The 23347-nt window shown below is 45.0% G+C and overlaps 1 protein-coding gene across 1 annotated transcript in view; it reads left to right on the top strand.

The window, feature by feature from the left end:
* Positions 1–23347, top strand: part of INVS (inversin) — a 209086-nt gene that overhangs the window by 104366 nt on the left and 81373 nt on the right. The window contains exon 6 of the mRNA XM_084620833.1: positions 12545–12725. Within this exon, the coding sequence (XP_084476959.1) occupies positions 12545–12725 (181 nt within the window). The remainder of the gene's footprint in view (positions 1–12544; positions 12726–23347) is intronic.

Below are 23347 nucleotides of genomic sequence, written 5' to 3'. Positions count from 1 at the left end.
TTGTAATGCTAAACCCTTTCGTGTCCAATAACTATTTCATAAGAAATAGAATATACCTCACAGTGCACCTAGGCAGCTGTGTTTTGCTGAAGATTGAAAGGAATTCCTTCTGAACTGCAAAGGACAGTAAATTTATGGCCCAAAGCATGATATGATTATTTACATAGCTGTAAATGTTTTGGGGGCTGTAAAATCTACCCTTTTAAATAGGCATATTATTTGTCTTAATGATTTGAGCAGTGAATTTCATTAGGAGACTACCTAATACGTTGTACATGTTTCTTTTAGTTGATTCTAGATTGACTGCCACTTAATTTCGTGATGTGAATCCAGCTTCTTACGTTATGGGTCAGAGTACAAGGATATGCTAATCAATTTTCAGCATGCCTGGATCAGTTTATTCAGAATTATATAGTCCCCTCTAGAAATCTTCCTTTGTAGATTAAATAATCCTTTGCTGACTTGTATGTTTTCCTTCTCTCTCTCTCTTGTTAGAAACTATAATGACTGCACAGAGTCATACAAAATTGTTAGGGCCTAATTCTATCCTGACTTTCACTCCGTGGAACCCCAGTAACTTCAGTGACATGAAACAAGGGTATGAAATGCAGAATTGCATTTTCCCTTTAATATCACAGCAGTCTCTGTTATTTTCTACCTCTTTAAGATGTTTTTTCACGAGGCAGACATCCATTGAGCTATCTATAATGGCTGTTTATACTTAGAAGATCTTGCAAGTTGAGAACTCTTCTGCACATATGCAAATTTAGCCCAATTTGCTAAAGCACATTCATAACCTTACATTTAGCCATTTTAAATTGTAGACTATTAAAATAGTAATTTTCTGACATATATAATCAATAGTAATAATAATAATGTTTACAAAATTGTATTGGGCATCTTTTATTCCAAATATGGCATTTGAATTTTGAAGATATTTGTAATATATTCAGTACTTCGGGGTTTATTTACAGTACAAGATAACTTTAAAATAGTCCTTTTATAAACATCCCAATTCCAGTGCTATAGACAGATATTTGTTGAACAACGGGCAGTGGTTAAAATAATCAGATTTAGAGTTTTATGTTTTCAAATGTTGGAGTTGTTTAAAACAGAGATTATCAATCTTTTTCATAGTGTGGACCATCTCATAAAGAGCCTGATCCTGCACCCACTGAAGTTAGTGGCAAAGATTCCATTGCCTTCAGTGGTACAAGATCAACATCATGGTCGGGTGTTATTGTGAAAAGTAACTGTACATAGGTGGCCCTTTCTTACTCAACGGATGTGTTCCTTGCTTGCATTCAGAGCTAGGTTTTACAAGTTTAAAAATGTTAAAAGTAAGTTTTTACTATTGTTTACTCTTTCTGGAGCCAACACATCTGAGTGCATGAGTGGAAGGATTCTGTACTTCCTTGTGCATCATCAACCAACTGCTTATTAACTTCCAGCTGATTACCCCTGGATAAGCCACCAAAAGGGAAAGAGGTAGCACTGGTTTAAATGAGGAGATATTTTGACCTACAAAACCTTTATAAGAGATGATGATGTATGAAAAGGAAAGAGCTCAACTTGACTCTCAGAGTAGGTTAAATTTTCAGGGCTAGCACTTAGGAACAACTGGTCATATTTGATACAGAAATTATTTTATGGAACCCTACAATGCCGTTTTCATAAACTTTCAGAGTAATGCCAGAATTTAAGCTGGAGTTCATCTCCTGAACAACTTCCCTTCTCACCTTTCTAAACCCCACAGTACTTTGTTACATGAAAAAAAATTGGGACAGAATTAAGGGTAAAAGAACAAAGTAGAGTTGCACCATCTGATGGGTGCAGCTGCTGAGTTCCATATCCCTATTTTTTATCTTTTATTGTTTATTTTTTTTACAAGTATGAGACATGATATTTATTAGTTCAAAAAGCTTCCATGGTTTCCTGCCATCTCCATTACTCTAATCACTGCTGATCACTTTGCAATTTACTTCTGCACTTTCAATTTTAACATAGTGTGAAAATCTAATCACAGCTAACCTTTACACCAGAAAAAAACACCTAGGAAAGAAAGAAGCAGCAGTATAGGAGGTGATAGGTGCTTAGTTACTTTTATATTAATTTGTCAAAAAAATCTGGAAGCACTTGTGTCCTGGACTAGGTACAACTAGTAACAAGAGTTGTTGCATGAAGCTTAAAAGATACTTCACTATTGTGGCAAAAGCAGCTCTGCAGACTATGTGGAAGTGCTCTGTGGACCATCATGCTCCCCATACTGCAGTTTGAAAACCACTAATTTAAAACTTCCTCATTAAGCACTTGGCTTCCCAAAACGCAGGAATAAATCAGAGATGAGGGAATGATGATCTTCTGGTTCCCAATAATAATACCATCAATTTGTGCACACATTTCTTCTCTAATAAACTTTGGAGTGTTCATTGAAAAAGTCATTCATTGCTATGCACTTTGTCATTTTGAATGAGCCATCTCTTAAAAATAGTGGGATTGCTTTTTCATCTTTCTGCCTTATATTCCACCTACTAAGCGGTCCAAATGCGCACAGTGACAGCCAACTGTACCCAGGAAATAACAGAGTGAGGGAAGAGACTTAATTCCCTCCCTTCATTCATTGTATGGCTCGAGTAAAAACAATTTGGCAATGTAGTAGAACTGTAAGCCATACTTCTATTATTTTTCTAAAATTTATAATAGCTTGGCATTTGTAAAAACATTTCTTCTAATTGTGTACTTAGTTAATAGGAAAGATTCCTATTTCCCAACTCTTATTAATATACTAGATTAGATGAAACTTTGTGGATAGAATCTGTCAAATTTAACCCAGCTGTTGTGCCTGACTACTAACTTGTGGCTATATCCAGTGATAATTTACAGCCTAGTTTGGTATACTGGTCTTGGATGATTATTATTTGTGGGGTTTTTTATTTGTTTGTTTTGCATTATTTTCTAGTAAGGCACAGATAACTAATATCTATTGATTAAAAGTCTATAATTAATGTTTCCAGTGCATGAAACTGAGAACTCTTCTAGTGATTACTTAATATGGCATAGATAGTTAAATATTTACTTATAATATTACATCCAAAAATGACCATTAAGCTTTAAAATAAAGTAATCAAATGTTAGGACATTCCAGTAGTTAATATTACTAGAAATCAATGAGTCAGAAATGAGGAAATTCTAGAGTTATGGTTTATACTGCAACGTTAACTCATCCAGGTTGCACCTGTGAAATATGGTTAAATATAACCCCAAATGTATTTGTGTTATTTTATCTATTCAATAAAATATACAAGATGTGCAACATGGCTGAATTAACATTGCAGTATAAACAGTAACTATGGAATTTCCAAACTTTTCTCCTCTTGATTTATCATTCTCAACGTTGAAGCACTGCTAGTTTTTGCATTTAATATTTACAACATTTTGAAAAGGTAGGTGATTTAGGACCTGTTCCAATATCCGTGGGAAGTCAAAAGCTCCCTGTAATTTAATGGGAATTGGATCAGGCAGGCCCCTTTGTTACTAGGTGCAGTGATCAGAATGTCTTCTAGTTTTCACTGGAGCTCCCCTTTAACATGCAGATTTTTGGATGCAACCGTGTACAATATTTTCTCTTAATAATTTCCCATTTATCGTGGTCTAAACCCCACTCTGTACTAGAGAAAGTTATCCTTGCTTAATGTCTCATGGCAAATTCTTCAGTTACACCAGTGGAGTTACTCTGAATTTTCAGAAGTGAAACAGAGCAGAATTTGGCTCCAAGATTTTAATTCTTTGCCTTTATGTAGGAGATTTCCTGCCCTGCAAGCTGAATTCCACTGTGTAACACTGAGTCCTGTTTTGTTATTGTTATCCCTTTTTGACCCAAGCACCTAGCCAAACATTCAGAATCTGGTAGGTTATTCCAGTTAAGAGAAGAAATTGATCGTAGGTATTTCTTTGGTGCAGTTTTGCTTATTTACAAAAAACGTACCAAGTCCCATGTCTCTGAACACAGAAGGAATAAAATAGCAGGAAACAGCTTCTTTTGCTCACAGCACCAAGAACACTATTTTCATCCTGCACCTCTCACCCAAAAACCTCTCCTCAGGTTTCTTCCAGGGTCATACATAAGGCTGCGATTTAGTCTCCAGTATTTTTAGTAAAAGTCACAGACAGGTCAAGGGCAATAAACAAAAATTCACGGCCCGTGGTCTGTCCATGACTTATACTATAAATACCCTGACTAAACCTTGGAGTGGCTGTTGCTGCGGGGGGCCGCTGCTGTGGGGGGCGTGCCCATGAATCCCAGAGCGGTTGTAACTTGACCCATAACAAGGTTTCCCCAGCTCGTAACATCATTTTGCTGGGGGAGGGTTGTTAAAAGACACTCCTGTTTCGTAGGATAAGTGGAATTTTAAGGACTGCACTTAGTTGAGCATGTGACATGGGACACATTGAAAGCCCTGGGGTTGTGTTGTGCTGATATTGAATGGCTAGCAAAGAATGTTGTTCTTTGAGTGCTTTCTTATGTCGATTCCATTCTAGGTTTGTGCGCGCACGTGCATCATCATCGGCGATTTTTGCCTTAGCGGGATCCATAGGGTCAGCTGTGGCGCCCCCTTGAGTGCCGCACTCATACATCCCAATATTATGCGCCACCAGCCCTACGCCCTCTCAGTTCCTTTTTACTGCCCATGGTGGTTAGTCAGAGCGCCTTGGCTTGCATAGCAAGAACGTAAGCGGTTCTTAGCCCATTGTTAGTCCCATTCTATATAGTTTGTAGGTACTTAGTTAGCATTTAAAATAAGTGTTAGTTGTTAGTTTAGTAGTTAGAGTCCCAGCTGCAACTTCACCTTGGAGCGGGGCATGCCCCATTCCCTGGGCTTTAAGCTGTGTTTGTCATGCAGCTGGCCAATGCCTATCACTCACTCCAATAGCAGCTGTTTGAAGTGCTTGGGGGAATCCCATATAAAGGGTAAGTGCAGGATTTGCAAAGACTTTCGTCCCAGAACCCAAAAGGAGAGAGACATCTGCATGAGAGCCCTCCTGATGGAAGCCGTGCTGCGTCAGGTGTCAGAGCCCTCCTGACCGGATTCCACTCCTAGCACCTCGGCATCGGTGAGAAGCGCCTCACTGGCACCAGGAGCCTCCCAGCACCGTTCCCTCTCACTGGTGCCCAAGAAGCATCTGAAGAAAAAGGGCTTCCCATCACCATCCGAGAAGGGGAAGGGCGCTCTGGGCAAAGGACCTAGTTCAGGCCACATATCCGCCCCGGAGCTACACTCAGAACCCCTAGCCCAGCCAAGGATCCAACTCCGACTCCCGGGAGCAGTAGGGGATCCCAGTTTCTACGTGGAGCTTCATTGCCTGAGACGGCCCAAGCTGCCAAAGACCTGGTGAGCCTACCAGTTCTGCAAATGTCGCACCAGGCACTGGAAGTGGCTACAGCCCTGCAGCCCAAGGGCAAGCCAGTCATGGGACCTCCCCAAAGGACAGAGGAGCACCATCGTCCCTGGATCACAGGCGTTCGTCCCCATTCCCAAGGCCTAGGACCTTGGTCGCCGGCTAGAAGGCCCAAGTCCCCAGCACCATGCTCTCCTTCCACAAGGCACAGATCCCTGGAATCGAGGCACCGGTCCCTGCGCTCCTGATACCAGACAGCCTCCTGCCTACGATCACCTTGGCGCAGATCTGTATCATCCAGGCAGTCTCCTAGGTGCCGGTCCCCGCCAGTGCAGGACTGCTCGCCACCGTGGCACTGATCTCCTCTGCCTCGATACCCCTCGAGGGACTGGCAGCAATCCCCGCCCTCTAGAGACCGGTCTCCAACAAGAGTTACACACAGGCACACACAGGCCTCCACAGCCACACCCTGGTCACCAGAAGGAGACTGATCCGAGTCGGAGCTGGGGTTCAGCTCATCGCGAAGGGGTACAAATCCCCGTCGGCCCACGAGACCAGCACAGCACTAGCAGCATGGCAGCAGGGACAGTGGCCTGCTCAATGGCCATGTTGGAACCCTTGAGGGGTACCAGTGATGCTAGTTCCATACTCCCACCGCTCCTTTATGGCCGCTTCAGACAAACCACCAGCACTGGGCTCAAAACACAGTGCAGAATCCACCGCAGGGACAACTCAACAGGCACCAACACCCAAGGAGCTGTCTTCAGAAAGAGTAGGGGAACCCGCCCCTCCACCAGTGACGCCCTTGTCGTCTTCGTCGCTGGACAAAGGGCCGGGCCCTCCCAGACTGGCAGTCCCCCCGACAACTTTAAGGAGCACCAGGCTCTCCTTAAAAGGGTGGCAACCAACTTAAACCTCGAAATTGAGGAGTTGGAGGAGCAATCAGACTACTTGTTCAACGTCATATAGTTCCCCAGCCTGCATTGCACTACCTGTCCACCCCGGGGTCCTAAAGATTGCTAAAATGCTGTGGCAGACCCCATCTTTGATTCTGTCCAAAAGGGCAGACAAAAATATTTTGTCCCTGCAAAGGGGTTTGAATATCTCTTTACGCACCCACCAGTCGCTGGTCATGTCCGCAGTTAACAAGAGGAATAGGCAGGGCCAGGTTAGCAGCACACCAAAAAATAAGGACGCCAAATTACTAGAACTCTTTGGCAGAAAGATTTATTCAATGGCCAGCCTACAATTCCAGGTATCCAACCACCAAGCCGTGTTGGGCAGGTACAATTTTAATTTATGTGACTCCCTTATCAAGTTCAGGGAGGCCCTTTCACAGGACCTGGCCCTCGAGTTTGCCACGATCCTGAAGGAGGGAAAAACGGTGGCAAAGGGCACTCTCTAGATGGCCTGGGATGCTACAGACTTGGCCTCCAGGGCGGTTGCCTCTGCGGTGGCCATCAGGTGCAGCTCTTGGCTACAGTCTTTGAGGTTATCCCAAGAGATGCAGGCCACAGTCCAGGAACTCCTGTTTGAGGGTGTGGGGTTCTTCTCTGAGCTCACTGACACCAGGCTGCATGGCCTTAAAGAATCCCGGGCCATCCTGCAAGTGCCGGGCCTCCACACTCCGTAGCAGGCCAGAAAGCAGTTCTGACCTCCTCCGCCTCAGTCCTGGGAAGTCTTCCTGGCAGGGTACCTACAGGAGAAAGGACAAAGACAAAGCATTTAAGCACTGCGACCCTTTATCCTCTCACTTGCCAGCTCAACCTGGTCCTTTGAAACACCATGAGACAGGAGTTTTGAAGGTGCATCCGAGGATGGCGCTCCAGTCAAGTACCTGGATCCACCCTCGCGTTCTTCCCTCAACTGCCTGCGCCCCTTCCAATCGACATGGTCATGAGTGACATCAGATCGTTGAGTGCTCCACACAATAACCTTGGGCTACACCCTACAATTCTCGACTGCCCCTTCCTCCCACTCCCCTTCCCCGTCCCTCTCCAGGGACCCTTCTCACGAGCAACTCCTCACTCGGGATGTGGAAAACTTCCTAAGGTTGGGAGTGGTGGAGGCGGTCCCTTGGGATAAGAAGGAAAAAGGATTCTACTCCCAATATTTCCTAATCCCAATAGCAAAAGGGGGCCTAAGACTCATCCTGGACCTGCGTCACCTCAAAAAGCATCTCAAGAAGTTGAAGTTTTGCATTGTCTCCCTGGCCTCCATGATCCCCTTCCTGGTATGCTGCCCTCAACTTAAAGGATACGTATTTCCATATTTCCATTTTGCCAGGACACAGATGATTCCTCTGTTTTGTGTTGGGCCAGCACCATTTCCAATTCACAGCCCTGCTCTTTGGTCTCTCGTCAGCCCTCAGAGTGATTACAACGTGCATGGTGACAGTGGCCACTTACCCGAGGCATCAGGGTGTTCAAATTTACCCGTACCTCGGCAACTGGTTGATCAAGGGCAGGTCTCGGCATCAGGTGCGGCAGCACCACGATCTGGTTTTCTCCACATGTTGCGATCTAGGCCTATTGATAAACAAGAAAAAATCAACATTAGTTCCAGTGCAGCGCATAGAGTTCATAGGAGCAGTCCTCAACTCTACTCGGGCCAGGGCCTTCCTCTCCGAAGCCCGATTCTGCGTTTTGTCAGACCTAATCTCACGTATGCAAACCCACCCTCTCACTACTGCTTACACATGCTTGAGACTGTTGGGCCACATGGCGGCCTGCACTTACATGCCTGGCTCCATCTCAGGCCCTACAGGCATGTCTGGTATCGGTCTACGTCCCCAACTGATACAACATAGACCAGGCAGTCAAGGGTCCAGACCGCATACTGTCATCATTCGCTTAGTGGTTGGACTCCACATCGGTGATGGAGGGAGTCCCCTTTGCGGCCACGACCTCATCAGTTACCCTGGTCTCCGATGCTTTGAGTCTGGGGTGGGAAGCTCATCTGGGCGATCTTGGCATGCATGGTCATTGGTCGAGTCACGATCGCTCCTTATACATAAATGTCAGGGAGCTCAGAATGGTACGTTTGGCCTGTCAAGTTTTCCTGCCTCATATAAAAGGCAAGGTGGTTCAAGTCCTGACGGACAATACCACCACTGCGTTCTATATCAGCAAGCAAGGCGATCCTCAGCCCTTTGCCAAGAAGTCCTCAGACTCTGGAATTTCTGTATTCAGCACACAATTCAGCTCATGGCCGTTCACTTCCCTGGGGCCAGAAACACTTTGGCAGATTGCCTATGCAGGACCTTCTCACCTCGCCACGAGTGGTCACTCCATTCAGAGGTGGTCAGCATCATTTTCCAAAGGTGGGGGACTCTTTCCTGCTTCTGTGGTCGTGGGCTCAGATGTACGCCTTCCCTCCAGTGCCATTAACCCATGAAGTCCTCGTGAAGATCAAGCAGGACAGAGCGAAAGTAATCATATTGCCGGCTTGGCCATGCTAGCACTGTTTCAGCACACTGCTGGACCTCTTGGTGGCCCCCCATTACAACTACCATTCCGGCTGGACCTGTTCTCTCGAACTATGGCAGACTGTTGCATCTGAACCTGACAGCACTGCATCTGACAGCCTGGCTGCTGCATGGTTGAATGTGGAAGAGCGGCTGTGCTTGGCTGGTATCCAACAGGTCCCGCTAGGCAGCAGAAAGCCCTCAACCAGAGCAATCTACCAAATGGAAATGGTTTACATGCTGGACTTTGGATAAAGACATTCGACCCAAGAGGGCCTCACTGCAGTCAATCCTGGATTACCTCCTGCATCTTAAGCTCCAGGGTCTGTCTCTTTCATCTGTTAAGGTCCACTTGGCCACTATTTCAACTTTTCATCCTCCACTCGAGGGCAGGCCAGTTTTCGCCCGTGATATGACTGCCAGGTTCCTCAAGGGCCTAGAGCACCTATACCGTCACATCAGGGACCCCATTCCTCCGGGGGACCTAAATCTTGTGCTGTTGCAGCTCATGGGAGCCCCCTTCAAGCCTCTGGCTTCCTGCTCCCTCCTCCTCCTCTCCTTGAAGGTCGCTTTCTTGGTGGCAATAACATCTGTCCACAGAGTCTCTGAGATTAGGGCACTTAGCTCAGAGCCACCCTACACAATGTTTTACAAGGACAAGGTCTAACTACGACCGCATCTGGCCTTCCTACCCAAGGTTGTTTCCCAGTTTCATATGACTTAGGACATATTCTTACCTGTCTTTTTCCCTACATCGCATGAGTAGAAGGAGGAGCATGGGTTGCACTCTATGGATGTCAGAAGACCGCTAGCCTTCTACATTGAGAGGACCAAACCTTTCTTAAGTCACCGCAGTTATTCATCGCAGTGGCCCACAGGATGAAAGGTTGTCCAGTGTCAGCCCAGAAAATCTCATCTTGCATTACTGCCTGTATCCACTACTGCTATAAGCAGGCCACGGTGCCTCCTCCGGCAGTTGTAACTGCCTACTCAACCAGGGCACAAGCCTCTTCAGCAGCTTTCCTAGCCCAAGTGCCAATCCAGGATATCTGAAAGGCTGCCATCTGGTTGTCCATCCACATATTTACATCACGTTATGCGTTTACCCAGCAGGCCCGAGACGATGCTGGCTTTGGTAGAGCAGTATTGCAACCTGTACGATCATGAACTCCGAGCCCACCTCCAGGGAAACTGCTTGTGAGACACCTAGAATGGAATTGACATGAGCAAGCAGTCGAAGAAGAAAAAATGGTTACCTACCTTTCATAATTGGTGTTCTTCGAGATGCGTTGCTCATGTCCATTCCATTACCCGCCCTCCTGCCCCTCAGTTGGAGTTGCCGGCAAGAAGGAACTTGAGAGGGCCTAGGGCCAGCGGCGCCTAATAATATTGATGCATGAGTGCGACACTCCAGGAGGTGCCACAGCTGACCCTACGGATACTGTTAAGGCAATAATCTCTGATGACTACGCACATGAGTGCGCATGCACCTAGAATGCGTAGACATGAGCAGCACATCTCAAAGAACATTTACGAAAGGTAGGTAACCTTTTTTTCCATTGCACCTACCTTGTTCTTTTTTCAGAAGTATATAGTTAGAGACCATACATCTGCAATACTTGATTAAATAGTTTAATACATTTTATGTTATTCTTTTAAGAAAACATGAGAAACAAGTCAAGTCTTTACATGCAATGTTTTTAGAATTCTTCATACCTAATTCAATGTCCAGTGTTGCTTATTATACCAAATGAAACCTGTGTCAGCTGATCAGATTGGTTGACCATGACACATTTTTTCAAGGTTTTTAAATGATCAAACTTCAGCCAGTTAGAAACTCATGTATTTATAGAACTACAGTGTTTAAAAACAAAAAATACTTGAAGGCTCTTAAATTTCTTTTGTAACACTGTGTTGAATAGTATCTTTAAGAACATAAGAACGGCCATACTGGGTCAGACCAAAGGTCCTGTCTTCCGACAGTGGCCAATGCCAGGTGCCCCAGAGAGAATGTACAGAACAGGTAATCATCAAGTGATCCATTCCCTCTCACCCATTCCCAGCTTCTGGCAAACAGAGGCCAGGGACACCATCCCTGCCCATCCTGGCTAATATCCATAGTTCTTTTTTAACCCTATTATAGTCTTGGCCTTTGCAACATCCTCTGGCAAAGAGTTCCACAGGCTGACTGTGCTATGTGTGAAGAAATACTTCCTTTTGTTTGTTTTAAACCTGCTGCCTATTAATTTCATTTGGTGACCCCTTAGTTCTTGTGTTATGAGGAGTAAATAGCACTTCCTTATTTACTTTCTCCACACCAGTCATGATTTTATAGATCTCTACAATATCCCCCCTTAGTCCTCTCTTTTCCAAGCTGAAAAGTCCCGGGCTTATTAATTTCTCCTCATACGGAAGCCATTCCATACCCTTAATCATTTTTGTTGCCCTTTTCTGAACCGTTTCCAAGTCCAATATATCTTTTTTGAGATGGGGCGACCACATCTGCATGCAGTATTTAAGATGTGATCGTAACATGGATTTATATAGAGGCAATATGATATTTTCCATCTTATTACCTATCCCTTTCTTAATGATTCCCAACATTTTGTTCGCTTTTTTGACTGCTGCTGCACATTGAGTGGATGTTTTTAGAGAACTATCCACAATGACTCCAAGGTCTCTTTCTTGAGTGGTAACAGCTAATTTAGACCCCATCTAAATTATTATTTATATTTTCCAATGTGCATTACTTTGCATTTATCAGCATTGAATTTTGTTGCCCAGTCACCCAGGTTTGAGAGATCCTTTTGTAGCTCTTCACAGTCCTCCTGGGACTTAACTATCTTGAGTAGTTTTGTATCATCTGCAAATTTTGCCACCTCACTGTTTATCCCTTTTTCCAGATCATTGATGAATATGATGAATAGGACTGGTCCCAGTACAGATCCCTCGGGGACACCACAATTTACCTCTCTCCATTCTGAAAACTAACCATTTATTCCTACTTTTTGTTTACTATCTTTTAACCAGTTACCAGTCCATGAGACGACTTTCCCTCTTGTCCCATGACAGCTTACTTTGCTTAAGAGCCTTTGGTGAGGGACCTTGTCAAAGGCTTTCTGAAAATCTAAGTTCACTATATCCACTGGTTCCCCCTTGTCCACATGCTTATTGACCCCCTCAAAGAATTGAAAATGGAGCTTCGTGTTTTAGAAACGGGCCAGGGGACACCGCCACTAATATGTGGTAAAGAGGAGTATCTTATGCGGTGGAGCAGTGGGACCGTCTACAAAGCTTTTTAAACCTTGAAAAAGTGATCTAATTACGTGAGAGATCTAATTATGGTTTCCACAAATACTTGAGTCAGTCCTTTAAGGACCTGTGTATGGATCTGTTCACACTACATAACCAGGGCAAAACCCATTGGTGTGAACTGAAGATGAAATACTGCAACAGAAGCTTGGGATAGATATCAAAAACATGAGCCAAAAATATTTGACAGTAACTGCAGATTTAGTATACGTAACTGGTTATAAAACTATCCAGTTCCCGCTGTACGGATTAGTGACACTTCATCTCTTGCCTATTGTGAGGCATTTTCCACTATCCATGAAGGGTATATAATTTTTCTTTCAAACTCATATAACATATTTTTATGTTTCTGATGTCTTTGTTAAACAGGATGCTGCTCCCACAGAATCTTTATTGAACTGGCAGGACTATGAAGGACGAACCCCCCTTCATTTTGCAGTTGCTGATGGGAATGTGGCAGTGGTTGATGTCCTGACCTCTTATGACGGCTGCAATGTGACATCTTATGACAACCTCTTTCGAACTCCTCTTCACTGGGCAGCTTTACTGGGTGAATTGAATAACACTGAATGCAAAACTTACTTAGGGCCATTGTCAGTTTTTTATCTTGTCTCCTATTACTATTAAATTCTTGCCTGGCACTATGCTAACTAATCTTTGTAGAATAATTATGATAGGCTATCAGACTAATTGGGAAGCAAATTCCAGAGACTGAGAACCTCCACTGAAAATGTCCTATACCATCAGACCATGCATTCAAATCTAAGAGCAGTTACTCAGAGCATATTAGCTATTCTCATTTTAAATGGGATGCATAGGTGGAAAGGCAGTTTCTCAGGCCTCAAACCAACCAGGACTTTAAAGATCAATATCAACAATTTGAATTACATCCTAATGCTTAGGGGGAGCCATTGCACTGTTTGGATCACTTGTGTTTTATGCTTCCTATAGCTAACACAACTGAGCAAGTGGGCCACCTCGTTCCGCACCAACTGTTCCTTCAGAATGATCTTCAAGGGTAACTCTCATTGAGTCCATTAGAATAATCCCATCGGGAGGTACCTAGAGACTCAGCCCAGAGGAACAGAGAAAAGCAGCTGCAGCAGGTACAGCTACACCATGAGTGGTCAATCGGAGGAAGATAAGGCCCAAATGGGGTTACCTTTCTCACTCATCAGAATCAGATCCAGAACTATTTTTAAGGGAGAGCCCCCACTACCACCACCTTTGGAGGCTCCCAGAGCTTTGTGGCTTGGGGAATGAAGAAACTCCTAGGATGATCCACTCAGCAGGAGCAGAGACAAGCACCCAGAGTAGGGACTTTCAGACACTGATGATGTCATCAGTAACTACTTTTTAGAGTTTTTACTCTGGATGGTGTTTTCCTTCACTGATTAGCTGCTTGCTCCAATGCCTTCCCACCCCCTCCCTCACAGTCTCTTTACTTCAGCCCCAATTCACTTTCTTTCCATGCTCCTCCTCTTTCCTTCTCTTTTCTTAGCCCCCTCCCTTCGGTGTTCCCTCTCCCTCTTTCCATGTAGCTAATCCCAATTCCAGCAAAAACCCCACTCTCAACAAAAAAAAAAAGTGGAACTAACAAGATGTTTGCAAACCATCATGTTTTTCACTCTGCTTGTATGTTTTATTCCTTCCCTCAATCCATTTTTTGTCTTGTCTGTTATACTGTAAGCTTTTCAGGACAGAAACCATTTCTTATTCTGTGTTTGTACAGTTCCTAACGCACTGGGGCCCAGATCCCTACTGGTCTCCTTAAACACTAGCACAGTACCAATGAGAGATAATTACGCAGATAACCTGTGACAAAACCACATCAGAGAGAGTTGTTTGTAACCATCATGTGAAATAAATAAGCATGACCTTTCTGGCAACCAAAGCAAGGAGTAATAAGGGATCCAGAAGATCCCCTAAATGGTGAACCTTGTTGACAAAGGATGTGCACGCCCCTGCAATCATAAGCTCTAGCATTGTGGAGGAAGGATGTTCTACTGGTTATGGGCACTAGCCTGGTACTTGGCAAATCTAGGTTCCTGTAAATCCAGCTTCCTGTAAGACCTTGGACAAATCACTTAGTTTCTCTGTGCTTAAGTTATCCATCTATGAAATGGGGCTGATAATGCTTTCCTTTTTCACAGACGATATTAAAGCTTGTAAGTGATATTAAAGATTATATTGGTGATATTAAAGATTGTAAGTTAGTCAGAGACTATAGTAATGAGAGTCAGATAATTACCTTAGATAAATCTAGATCCTGCCTCCAGTCATCCAGAGATTTGTGAGGATTGAACTTCAGTTCACCTTCTTCTAAATTTCTGTCTTAATCAGGCTTCAGAGTAGCAGCTATGTTAGTCTGTATTCGCAAAAAGAAAAAGAGTACTTGTGGCACCTTAGAGACTAAATACATTTGTTAGTCTCTAAGGTGCCGCAAGTACTCCTTTTCTTTTTGTCTTAATCAGGAATTTCCAAAGACATCACAGCTCCCAGGTTGGATAAGAACATAAGAATGGCCATACTGGATCAGACCAATGGTCCAACTAGCCCAGTGTCCTGTCATCCAACAGTGTCCAGTGCCAGGTGCTTCAGAGGGAATGAACAGAACAGGCAATCCTCAAGTGATTCATCCCCTGTTGCCCATTCCCAGCTTCTGGCAAACAGAGGCTAGGGACACTTCAGAGCATGGTTTTGGATGAGAGAGACAGAACTGTATGTTATCTGTATACTGCCCCCCAAGCAGACCCACAAAAGCATTGAATTGGAGGGGTGACTGACTAGGTCCCAGAAGAGCACTGTACAAGAGAGCCCTTGAAAGAGATGAGCAGTTACCAAACGTCACCCTCCTGGATCTTTAAGAAGAAGGAACAGAATCACTGAAGTGCCAGCCACTACTGCTATGGTCTGTGGTTGAGTTAACAGAACCTCTTGAACAGAGATATCTAAAAGCATCAGCGTGGACACCTAACATTTGTCCATTGCTAAGACTAAATCATTAGCCAAATGAAATCAGTGCAATCTGTGTACTATATCATGGCTGAAAAGTTGGTTGAGAGGGATGACAGATGTCCATGGACTCCAGAGGATACTGGTGTTGCCTGGCCAGCATATTTTCAATAACCTTACCGCAAAAAGGTGGGTTAGAAACAAGTAATATGTAAAGTTTGTCACTATCAAGAGGCTATGTCTTGAGCAAGGGCCTAACAACCTGTCATTTACAAGAAGCTGGCACCCTACCCTCCTGTAGGGGCATTAAGGATCTCAAAGATCAGTAGAACCAATAGGCCAGATCTTTAGCAGTCTAAACCTGCTCTGTTTAAGTCAATGGAGTTATGCCAGTTTACACCAGCTGAGGATATAATCATTCATATTACTGATTGTATATGATTTTAGAGCTGGCTCTTCTCTCCTCACAAGGGTTTTTCAAAGCTTAAGTTAAACTTTGCACTTCACCTGAAATTGCAAAATGTTACATTTGTGATAAGTAGTATAATGAAAACTTTAGCATGAAAAGGAACTGATTTGTTTTGATTCCAGAACTTGTGAGTAGCAGCAGTGCTCAGTAGATGAATATCAAGTTCTCTGAAACTGTAGGTATACTAAATGGCTTTATTTGTGAACGAGTGCAGCAACCAGAAGAAACACTGATGTCCCTGCTCCTCTCTGATATACCAGTCATTTAATGTGAAGAACACATTACTTCAAGTTATGAAGCTTTGCAAAATTCTGCTAATAAGACCTTTTCAGGCACTGTGAGGGCAAATGGGCATCTTTTGTCTCCATGAGATAGTGTGTGATATTCATCTCTCATGCTACTACCTTTTCCCTCCCAAAACCCGCAGTTCAGCCAGGAAAAAATACAGTTGGATTTTTTTATCTTTCTAATGTTGCTATTACTGACTTTTTTCCATTAACATATCCAGTCTGAGTCTCTGTAAGGCCAGTTCTACACTACAAAATGTTGTCAGCATAGCTATTCAGTGAGGAGTGTGAAAAAACACACCTACCAGCTGACATAGCTTTGTCAGCAAAACCCCAGTATAGACACAGACAAGGTCAACTCCCACACTGCTGTCCTGGGCAACACAGCATAGGGAAGAGGTGAGCAGCCCTCCTTGGTGAAAGAACAGGTTAAGGACTATTCAGAAAAGCTGGACATGCACAAGTCCAGGGGTCCAGACCTAATGCATCTGAGGGTGCTGAGGGAATTAGCTGATGTGATTGCAGAGCTGTTGGCCATTATCTTTGAAAACTCGTGGTGATCGGGGGAGGTCCCAGCTGATTGGAAAAAGGCAAATATAGTGCCCATCTTTAAAAAAGAGAAAGAGGAGAACCCGGGGAACTACAGACCGGCTAGCCTCCCCTCAGTCCCTGGAAAAATCATGGAGCACGTCCTCAAGGAAACGATTTTGAAGCACTTGGAAGAGAGGAAGGTGATCAGGAACAGTCAGCATGGATTCACCAAAGGCAAGTCATGCCTGACCAACCTGATTGCCTTCTATGATGAGATAACTGGTTCTGTGGATATGGGGAAAGCAGTGGACATGATGATATATCTTGACTTTAGCAAAGCTTTTCAAACAATCTCCTACAGTATTCTTGCCAGCAAGTTAAAAAAGTATGGATTGGATGAATAGACTATTAGGTGGAGAGAAAGCTGGCGAGATTGTTGGGCTCAATGGGTAGTGATCAACGGTTCGTTGTCTAGTTGGCAGCTGGTATCAAGCGGAGTGTCCATGGGGTCGGTTCTGGGGCCGGTTTTGTTCAAATCTTTATTAATGATCCGGATGATGGGATAGATTGCACCCTCAGCAAGTCTGCAGATGATACTAAGCTGGGGGTGGAAGTAGGCACACTGGAGGGTAGGGATAGGGTCCACAGTGACCTAGACAAATTGGAGGATTGGGCCAAAAGAAATGTGATGAGGTTCAACAAGGACAAGGGCAGAGTCCTGCACTGAGGACGGAAGAATCCCGTGCTACAGGCTGGGGACCGACTGGCTAAGTGGCAGTTCTGCAGAAAAGGACCTGAGGATTACAGTGGATGAGAAGCTGGATATGAGTCAACAGTGTGCCCTGGTTGCCAGGAAGGCTAACGGCATATTGGGCTGCATTAGTAGGAGCATTGCCAGCAGATTGAGGGAAGTGATTATTCCCCTCTATTCGGCACTGGTGAGGTCACATCTGGAGTATTGTGTCCAGTTTTGGGCCCCCCCACTACAGAAAGGATGTGGACAAATTGGAGAGAGTCCAGCGGAGGGCAACGAAAATGATCAGGGGGCTGGGGCACATGACTTACGAGGAGAGGCTGGAGGAACAGGGCTTGTTTAGTCTGCAGAAGAGAAGAGTGAGGGGGGATTTGATAGTAGGGTGACCAGATGCTAAATCCAAAATATCGGGACTGCCGCAGGGGGAGCGCCTTTTCAATTGTTACACTCACCCGGCACGTTCGGCGGTGGGAAATAAATCTTGCTGACAAAGAAAGAAGTGCCCGCCGACGAAGTGCCACCAAAGACCCAGATGTGCCGGGTGACTATAACAATTGAAGAGGCGCTCCCCATGCCTCTCACCGCTGCCTAAGCGCAAAAAAAAAAAAAAAAAAAAAAAAAAGCTGCACCTGAAACAAAGTATCGGGACAAACTGCTCAATATTGGGATAGTCCCGATTTTATCAGGATGTCTGGTCACCCTATTTGATAGCAGCCTTCAACTACCTGAAGGGGGGTTCGAAAGAGGATGGAACTCGGCTGTTCTCAGTGGTGGCAGATGACAGAACAAGGAGCGATGGTCTCAAGTTGCAATGGGGGAAGTCTAGGTTGGATATTAGGAAACACTATTTCACAAGGAGGATGATGAAGCACTGGAATGGGTTACCTAGTGTTAGGGGGTTTATTCCTTCACTCACTTACTTCCCTGGTCCTTCTCGCATGAACAGAAAGCAACAATACCCGAAATCGAAAGGTGCAAACAATTTGATGTTTATTGGGGTGAACTTCCAGCAAGCTTAAATACAAGTTCCTTTTTCCTTATTTTCGAATCCCAACTTACTTCCTGTTTGCCCCTAATTTATATAGTAATATTCTTAGCTATACCTTAACCAATCATTCTACTGAAATTTAACTAACCAATCCTAACATATTGTAACATGATTAGCTAACCAATTATATCCCACCACCTTAATTAGTTTACACCCAGCAAAATTAATTATACAGCAGACAGAAACAATCACAGAACCAGACAGAGACCATGCCAATAAACAATAGCAAAGTGGGAACTATAATGACAAAACAATACAGAAGTGAGGATTTCACATCCCAGCTATTGATAAGTGAGTTCTTGCCGGACAGGATGCTATCAAACTAAGTTTCCTTTTACATTTTCTAGGCACTTCCCTTTCTCTGGAGGTGATAGGAATACAATCCTGTCCTGATAGTGCCTGACAGCCCAATAGCACCTTATTTCAGTGTGACTAGTTTGGAATGTGAGGATGTGACTGTTCCCTTCCTAGCTTATGGCTGCCTCTGCTGCTTAGCCAAAGGCCTTAGCCTAAGAACAGGGCCTCAGACTGTCACAGTAAGAGAAGGCCCTTACACCAGCAGACAGTGATTTTGATTCTTTCTTTTATACCTCTAGAACTAGCCAAGTGATAAGAATACCCCTAAATTCTTAAAGTACAGGCCTTTGCAGACAGGCCTGAATATCTATATCCTAACACTCCACCCCCTTTTTTTTTTTCTTTTGGGATCCTCCTGCCCAGGTATCCCTGGAAAAACATAGGACATATGGCGACACATTTCCTGATAGGGCCAGGCATCAAGGTGGAAGGTGTCGATGCTCCATCTGTCCCACTGCCCCTTGTGTAGTACGATGTCCTGCACCTTCTCTGGTACGGGCATACCACACCTATTCCAATTAGTGTTCCAGACTTCCCAGTATAGTGGGCCCGAGAAGGTTGGGTCCGGGTTGTCTAGTACACTTGGGGGGGGGCTTACTACATTACTTATAGGTTATAATTAGTGGCTGTTCTCTAGGGGGTTGTGCCCCCCTTGATCGTTTCCATATGCAATGTAACACAATGTAACACAATGTAACAGAGGTGGGTGCTGCAACTTAGGGGCGCCCTGGGAGGCGTCCTGTCCATGTTCTCAGTTTAGGACGGGATGCATCTGGTCGCCCCACGCTCCAGGGGCAATCGAAGGGAGTCCCATGAGGGATTTTTTGATAGACACTGGAGCAGCCATCAGTTTAACCACATGGGGGCAGGGGAGACCCTCAGAAGGGACTGTGACAATTGTAGGGGCAATGGGAGGGGAGACACAGTTAACCCTGAGGCGGGGACAAATCAAAGGAATCTGGGGGGAAGGGGAGATTATGTGGGGTTGTAATGATATGCTTAATCTGTTGGGGGCAGGAGATTTACACAAACTGGGACTCGTACTGGATTTAGCCAATTGGGTGTGTTTACTGGGGCAAACGCAGGACGGTCAGGGCTATACCATTCCTATGGGGATAGCCACTATGACCATTAAGGCGGCACATGCCCTCCCACCACCCCCGGCTGGGTGGGAACACATCCCTGTGTGGGCGAAGGATAACCTGGATTGTGGTAGGGGCAGCATGGAGGTACTGATGGAGGGAGGGGACCCTCCCCCACAGAAACAGTATCCTATTCCTCGGGAGGCATTGGCAGAGGTGGGGGCAACTATTGGGGAGTTGGAACAGAGGGGACTGATTCGGGCAGTTGCATTCCCTTGTAATGCTGCTGTGTGGCCCGTGAGGAAGCCAAATGGTACCTGGCGCCTCACTGTGGATTACAGGGCACTAAATGCTCTGGCCAATTCGCCAACCTCAGTGGTGGTAGCATACCCTGAAATGTTGGCTCGTATTGGACCCCAATTCCGAATTTTCACAGTTTTGGACATAGCTAATGGGTTTTGGTCTCTGCCACTAGCTACCTCGTGTCAACATAAAACTGCATTCACATGGGAGGGCAGACAATTATGCTGGACAGTCCTACCCCAGGGATATAGGGACTCCCCTGCAATTTTTCACAGATACATGAGACAGGCTCTGGAGGGGTTGGATTCAGCAAGGTGCATACAATATGTAGACGACCTGTTGCTAATGTCAGGGACAGAGGAAGAAGACAGGGAACTAACTGAGCAGGTCCTGCAAGCTTTGGCAAGAGCAGGATTGAAGGTCAATGGGAAAAAGGCTCAGATGGGACAGACAAGAGTGACCTACTTAGGAGTGGAGGTGTCTCAGATGGGAAGGGAAATCGATAAGGGACGGGTGCAACTGATCCAGTCCCTGCCACTGCCTACGGATGTTAAAAGCTTGCAAAGTTTTCTGGGTCTAACTGGATTTTGCAGGGATTTTGTGGCCAATTATGCAGAAATAGCCCAGCCTCTATTTGACCTAACCCGAGCCTCAACTTGGGAATGGTCAGAAGAGAGTACTGAGGCAGTGAGAGTGCTAAAGGAAAACCTGGCCAGTGCTCCAGTGCTGGCCTCCCCGGATGGGGAGAAATTCTTTTATCTGTATCCTTTGGTATCGGACACTACCATTGGTTGTGCATTAACACAGGAGTATGGAGCAAAGGACCGACCTGTGGCCTTTGCCTTCTGACTTTTGAGTGCTGTGGAATTGAAGTATGGATGGTGTGAAAAGGTGCTGTTGTGCTCCTACTGGCGGGGTAGGGAAATTTAAATACTTTTCGGGAATGCAGAAAGTAATAGTCCGATCTCATCATGACCCCCTGCGGCTGTTAAACATGCACACTATCTTACAGGGACAAGTGAGTGGGCAGCGTACTGCTAAATGGTTGCTGGCTCTACAGGCAGAAAACATTAAAGCAGAGGTGTTAAAGGACCCCATAGTCTGGGTAGCTGGATTACATCTGGCTGGCACCCCACACCAATGTGAAGCCAGCCCAGGTAAAACCCAACATCAGGTGTTTCGGGCGGCTAACCCCAATCAGGTAAAAGAGGGGACACTGGTATGGTTTTTGGATGTATCAAGTTGTAGGTATCAAGGGGGACGGAAAACTGCAGGCTTAGCTGTTGTGGGAATCAGAGGCAATGAGACAGTCAGCACCATTGGTTTCTCACTAGAAGCAGAGTCAGCTCAGGAGGCAGAACTGGCAGCCTTGATAACAGCTTTAAATGAAGTGGATTCCAAATTTGAGCCAGAATGTTGGGTGGTGGTAGATTCAGATTATGTATTTCGTGGTGCCACATTAATGCTGAGATGGTGGGCAGATAATCATTTCAGGGCAACAGACGGCTCCACAATCAAGCATGCTACCTGGTGGAAGCGAGTGGAGGAGCTTAGTCACTGTTTTACACGGATCAATGTGGTAAAGATAAAGGCACACAAGAAAACAGGACCCCTAAGCAAAGGAAATAATCTGGCCGATGTAGAGGCCAAGTGGGCTGCAACAGAGGCACCCCCATGGCCATGGGAGCCAGAAGAGAGTGTGCTTGTAGCAGTGTTAACAAGAAGCGGGGTGGATACAGATCGGGGAGGGCGAATTTGAGAGTTGCAGGAATCTGACCCAGGACTGGAAGGCATCATGAAACCTGGGGACAGGCATGTGCCAAAGGTGGAACTAATGGAAGGGATTCGGTGTGTCTTAACAATTGAGGGACCGGTAATGTTGTGCCCTCAGGGAAGTCGGACGGCTTTCTTAAGCTGGGTGCATGGAAGCTTGGCAAGGGGACACCCTGGGTTTGAGGAGGCACTGGGAACTTTAAAAAGGTTGTGCTGGTGGCCAGGAATGGCAGCTGATTTAAAATCACATCTGGAACGTTGTTTGGACTATGCCAGGCACAGCCCACCTCACAAGGTGCTAAGGGGAGAATTAATGAGACAAACCCCAAGGGGACCATGGGAAAGAATACAGATTGATTACACAGGACCCCTACCACCAGATCACAGAAAAAAACAATTCATGTTGGTGGTAGTGGATGCTTTCAGCCGGTGGGTGAAAGCTTTCCCCACAAAGTATCAAACTGCCCGGGTAACTGCTACAATACTGGTAAATGAGGTATTCACTCGCTGGGGGGTCCCAAAGGTGATTGACACAGACCAAGGAGCTGCTTTTCGGTCAGATCTGTTAGGGGAGCTGTCAGCCCTCACTGGAATTACACAGTTGTTCCATATTGCTTATCACCCCCAGGCTGCGGGGCAGGTGGAAGGCATGAACCGCACCATTAAAAGTGAGCTAAGAAAGGGAGTGGAAATCAGAGGAAAAAACTGTCACAGTAAGAGAAGGCCCTTACCCCAGCAGACAGTGATTTTGATTCTTTCTTTTATACCTCTAGAACTAGCCAAGTGATAAGAATACCCCTAAATTCTTAAAGTACAGGCCTTTGCAGACAGGCCTGAATATCTATATCCTAACACCTAGAGATGCAATCTCCTTCCTTAAAGGTTTTTAAGGTCCAGCTTGACAAAGCCCTGGCTGGGATGATTTAGTTGATGTTGGTCCTACTTTGAGCAGGGGTTTGGACTAGATGACCTCCTGAGGTCTCTTCCAACCCTAATCTTCTATGATTCTATTATTTTTCTATGCCAAGAGAAGAGTGATTCTGTAAGCACAGCCAATGTTATATTCAGGGTAGTGGTATTAACATGTCGATAGAAAAAATCCTTCTGTCATCTTATGCTGTATCTGTGCTCTGGGGCTTCATCTGTATAGCTGTACCAACATAGCCATACCAGCAAAGCATTTGTAGTATAGACAAGGCCAAAGTTATAAAGTCGTATATACAAACGCTGTACGTTTTATAAGTTATCAAACACAGAACTGGGGACATAAACCTTGTACTTTCATCATTCATTAAGTTTCTCTTTGAAACACTAGCCACATGTTCCATGTATCGCCTGTTAATGAAAGTTTTAGTCTTTGTGGCCATCATCTCAGCCAGAAGGGTAGATGAGCTTGGAGCCCGACTGGCAGAGCCTCCATTCTCTATATTCCATAAGTACAAAGTCTCATTAGGATTACTTCCAAAGTTCACCCCAAAGTACTTTCAGAGTTCCAGTTAAACCAGTCAGTCCACTTCTCTGTTTTTTCCCTGAAGTCACATGCATCTGAGGAGGATAGAAGACTTCATTCCTTCGACATATGACGAGCCTTGGCTTGCTACCTGTAAAGGATT

Source organism: Lepidochelys olivacea (genome assembly GCF_965140295.1).
Source record: "Lepidochelys olivacea isolate rLepOli2 genome assembly, chromosome: 2".
NCBI lineage: Eukaryota > Metazoa > Chordata > Testudines > Cheloniidae > Lepidochelys > Lepidochelys olivacea.
This window is presented reverse-complemented; position numbering and strand designations above follow the sequence as displayed.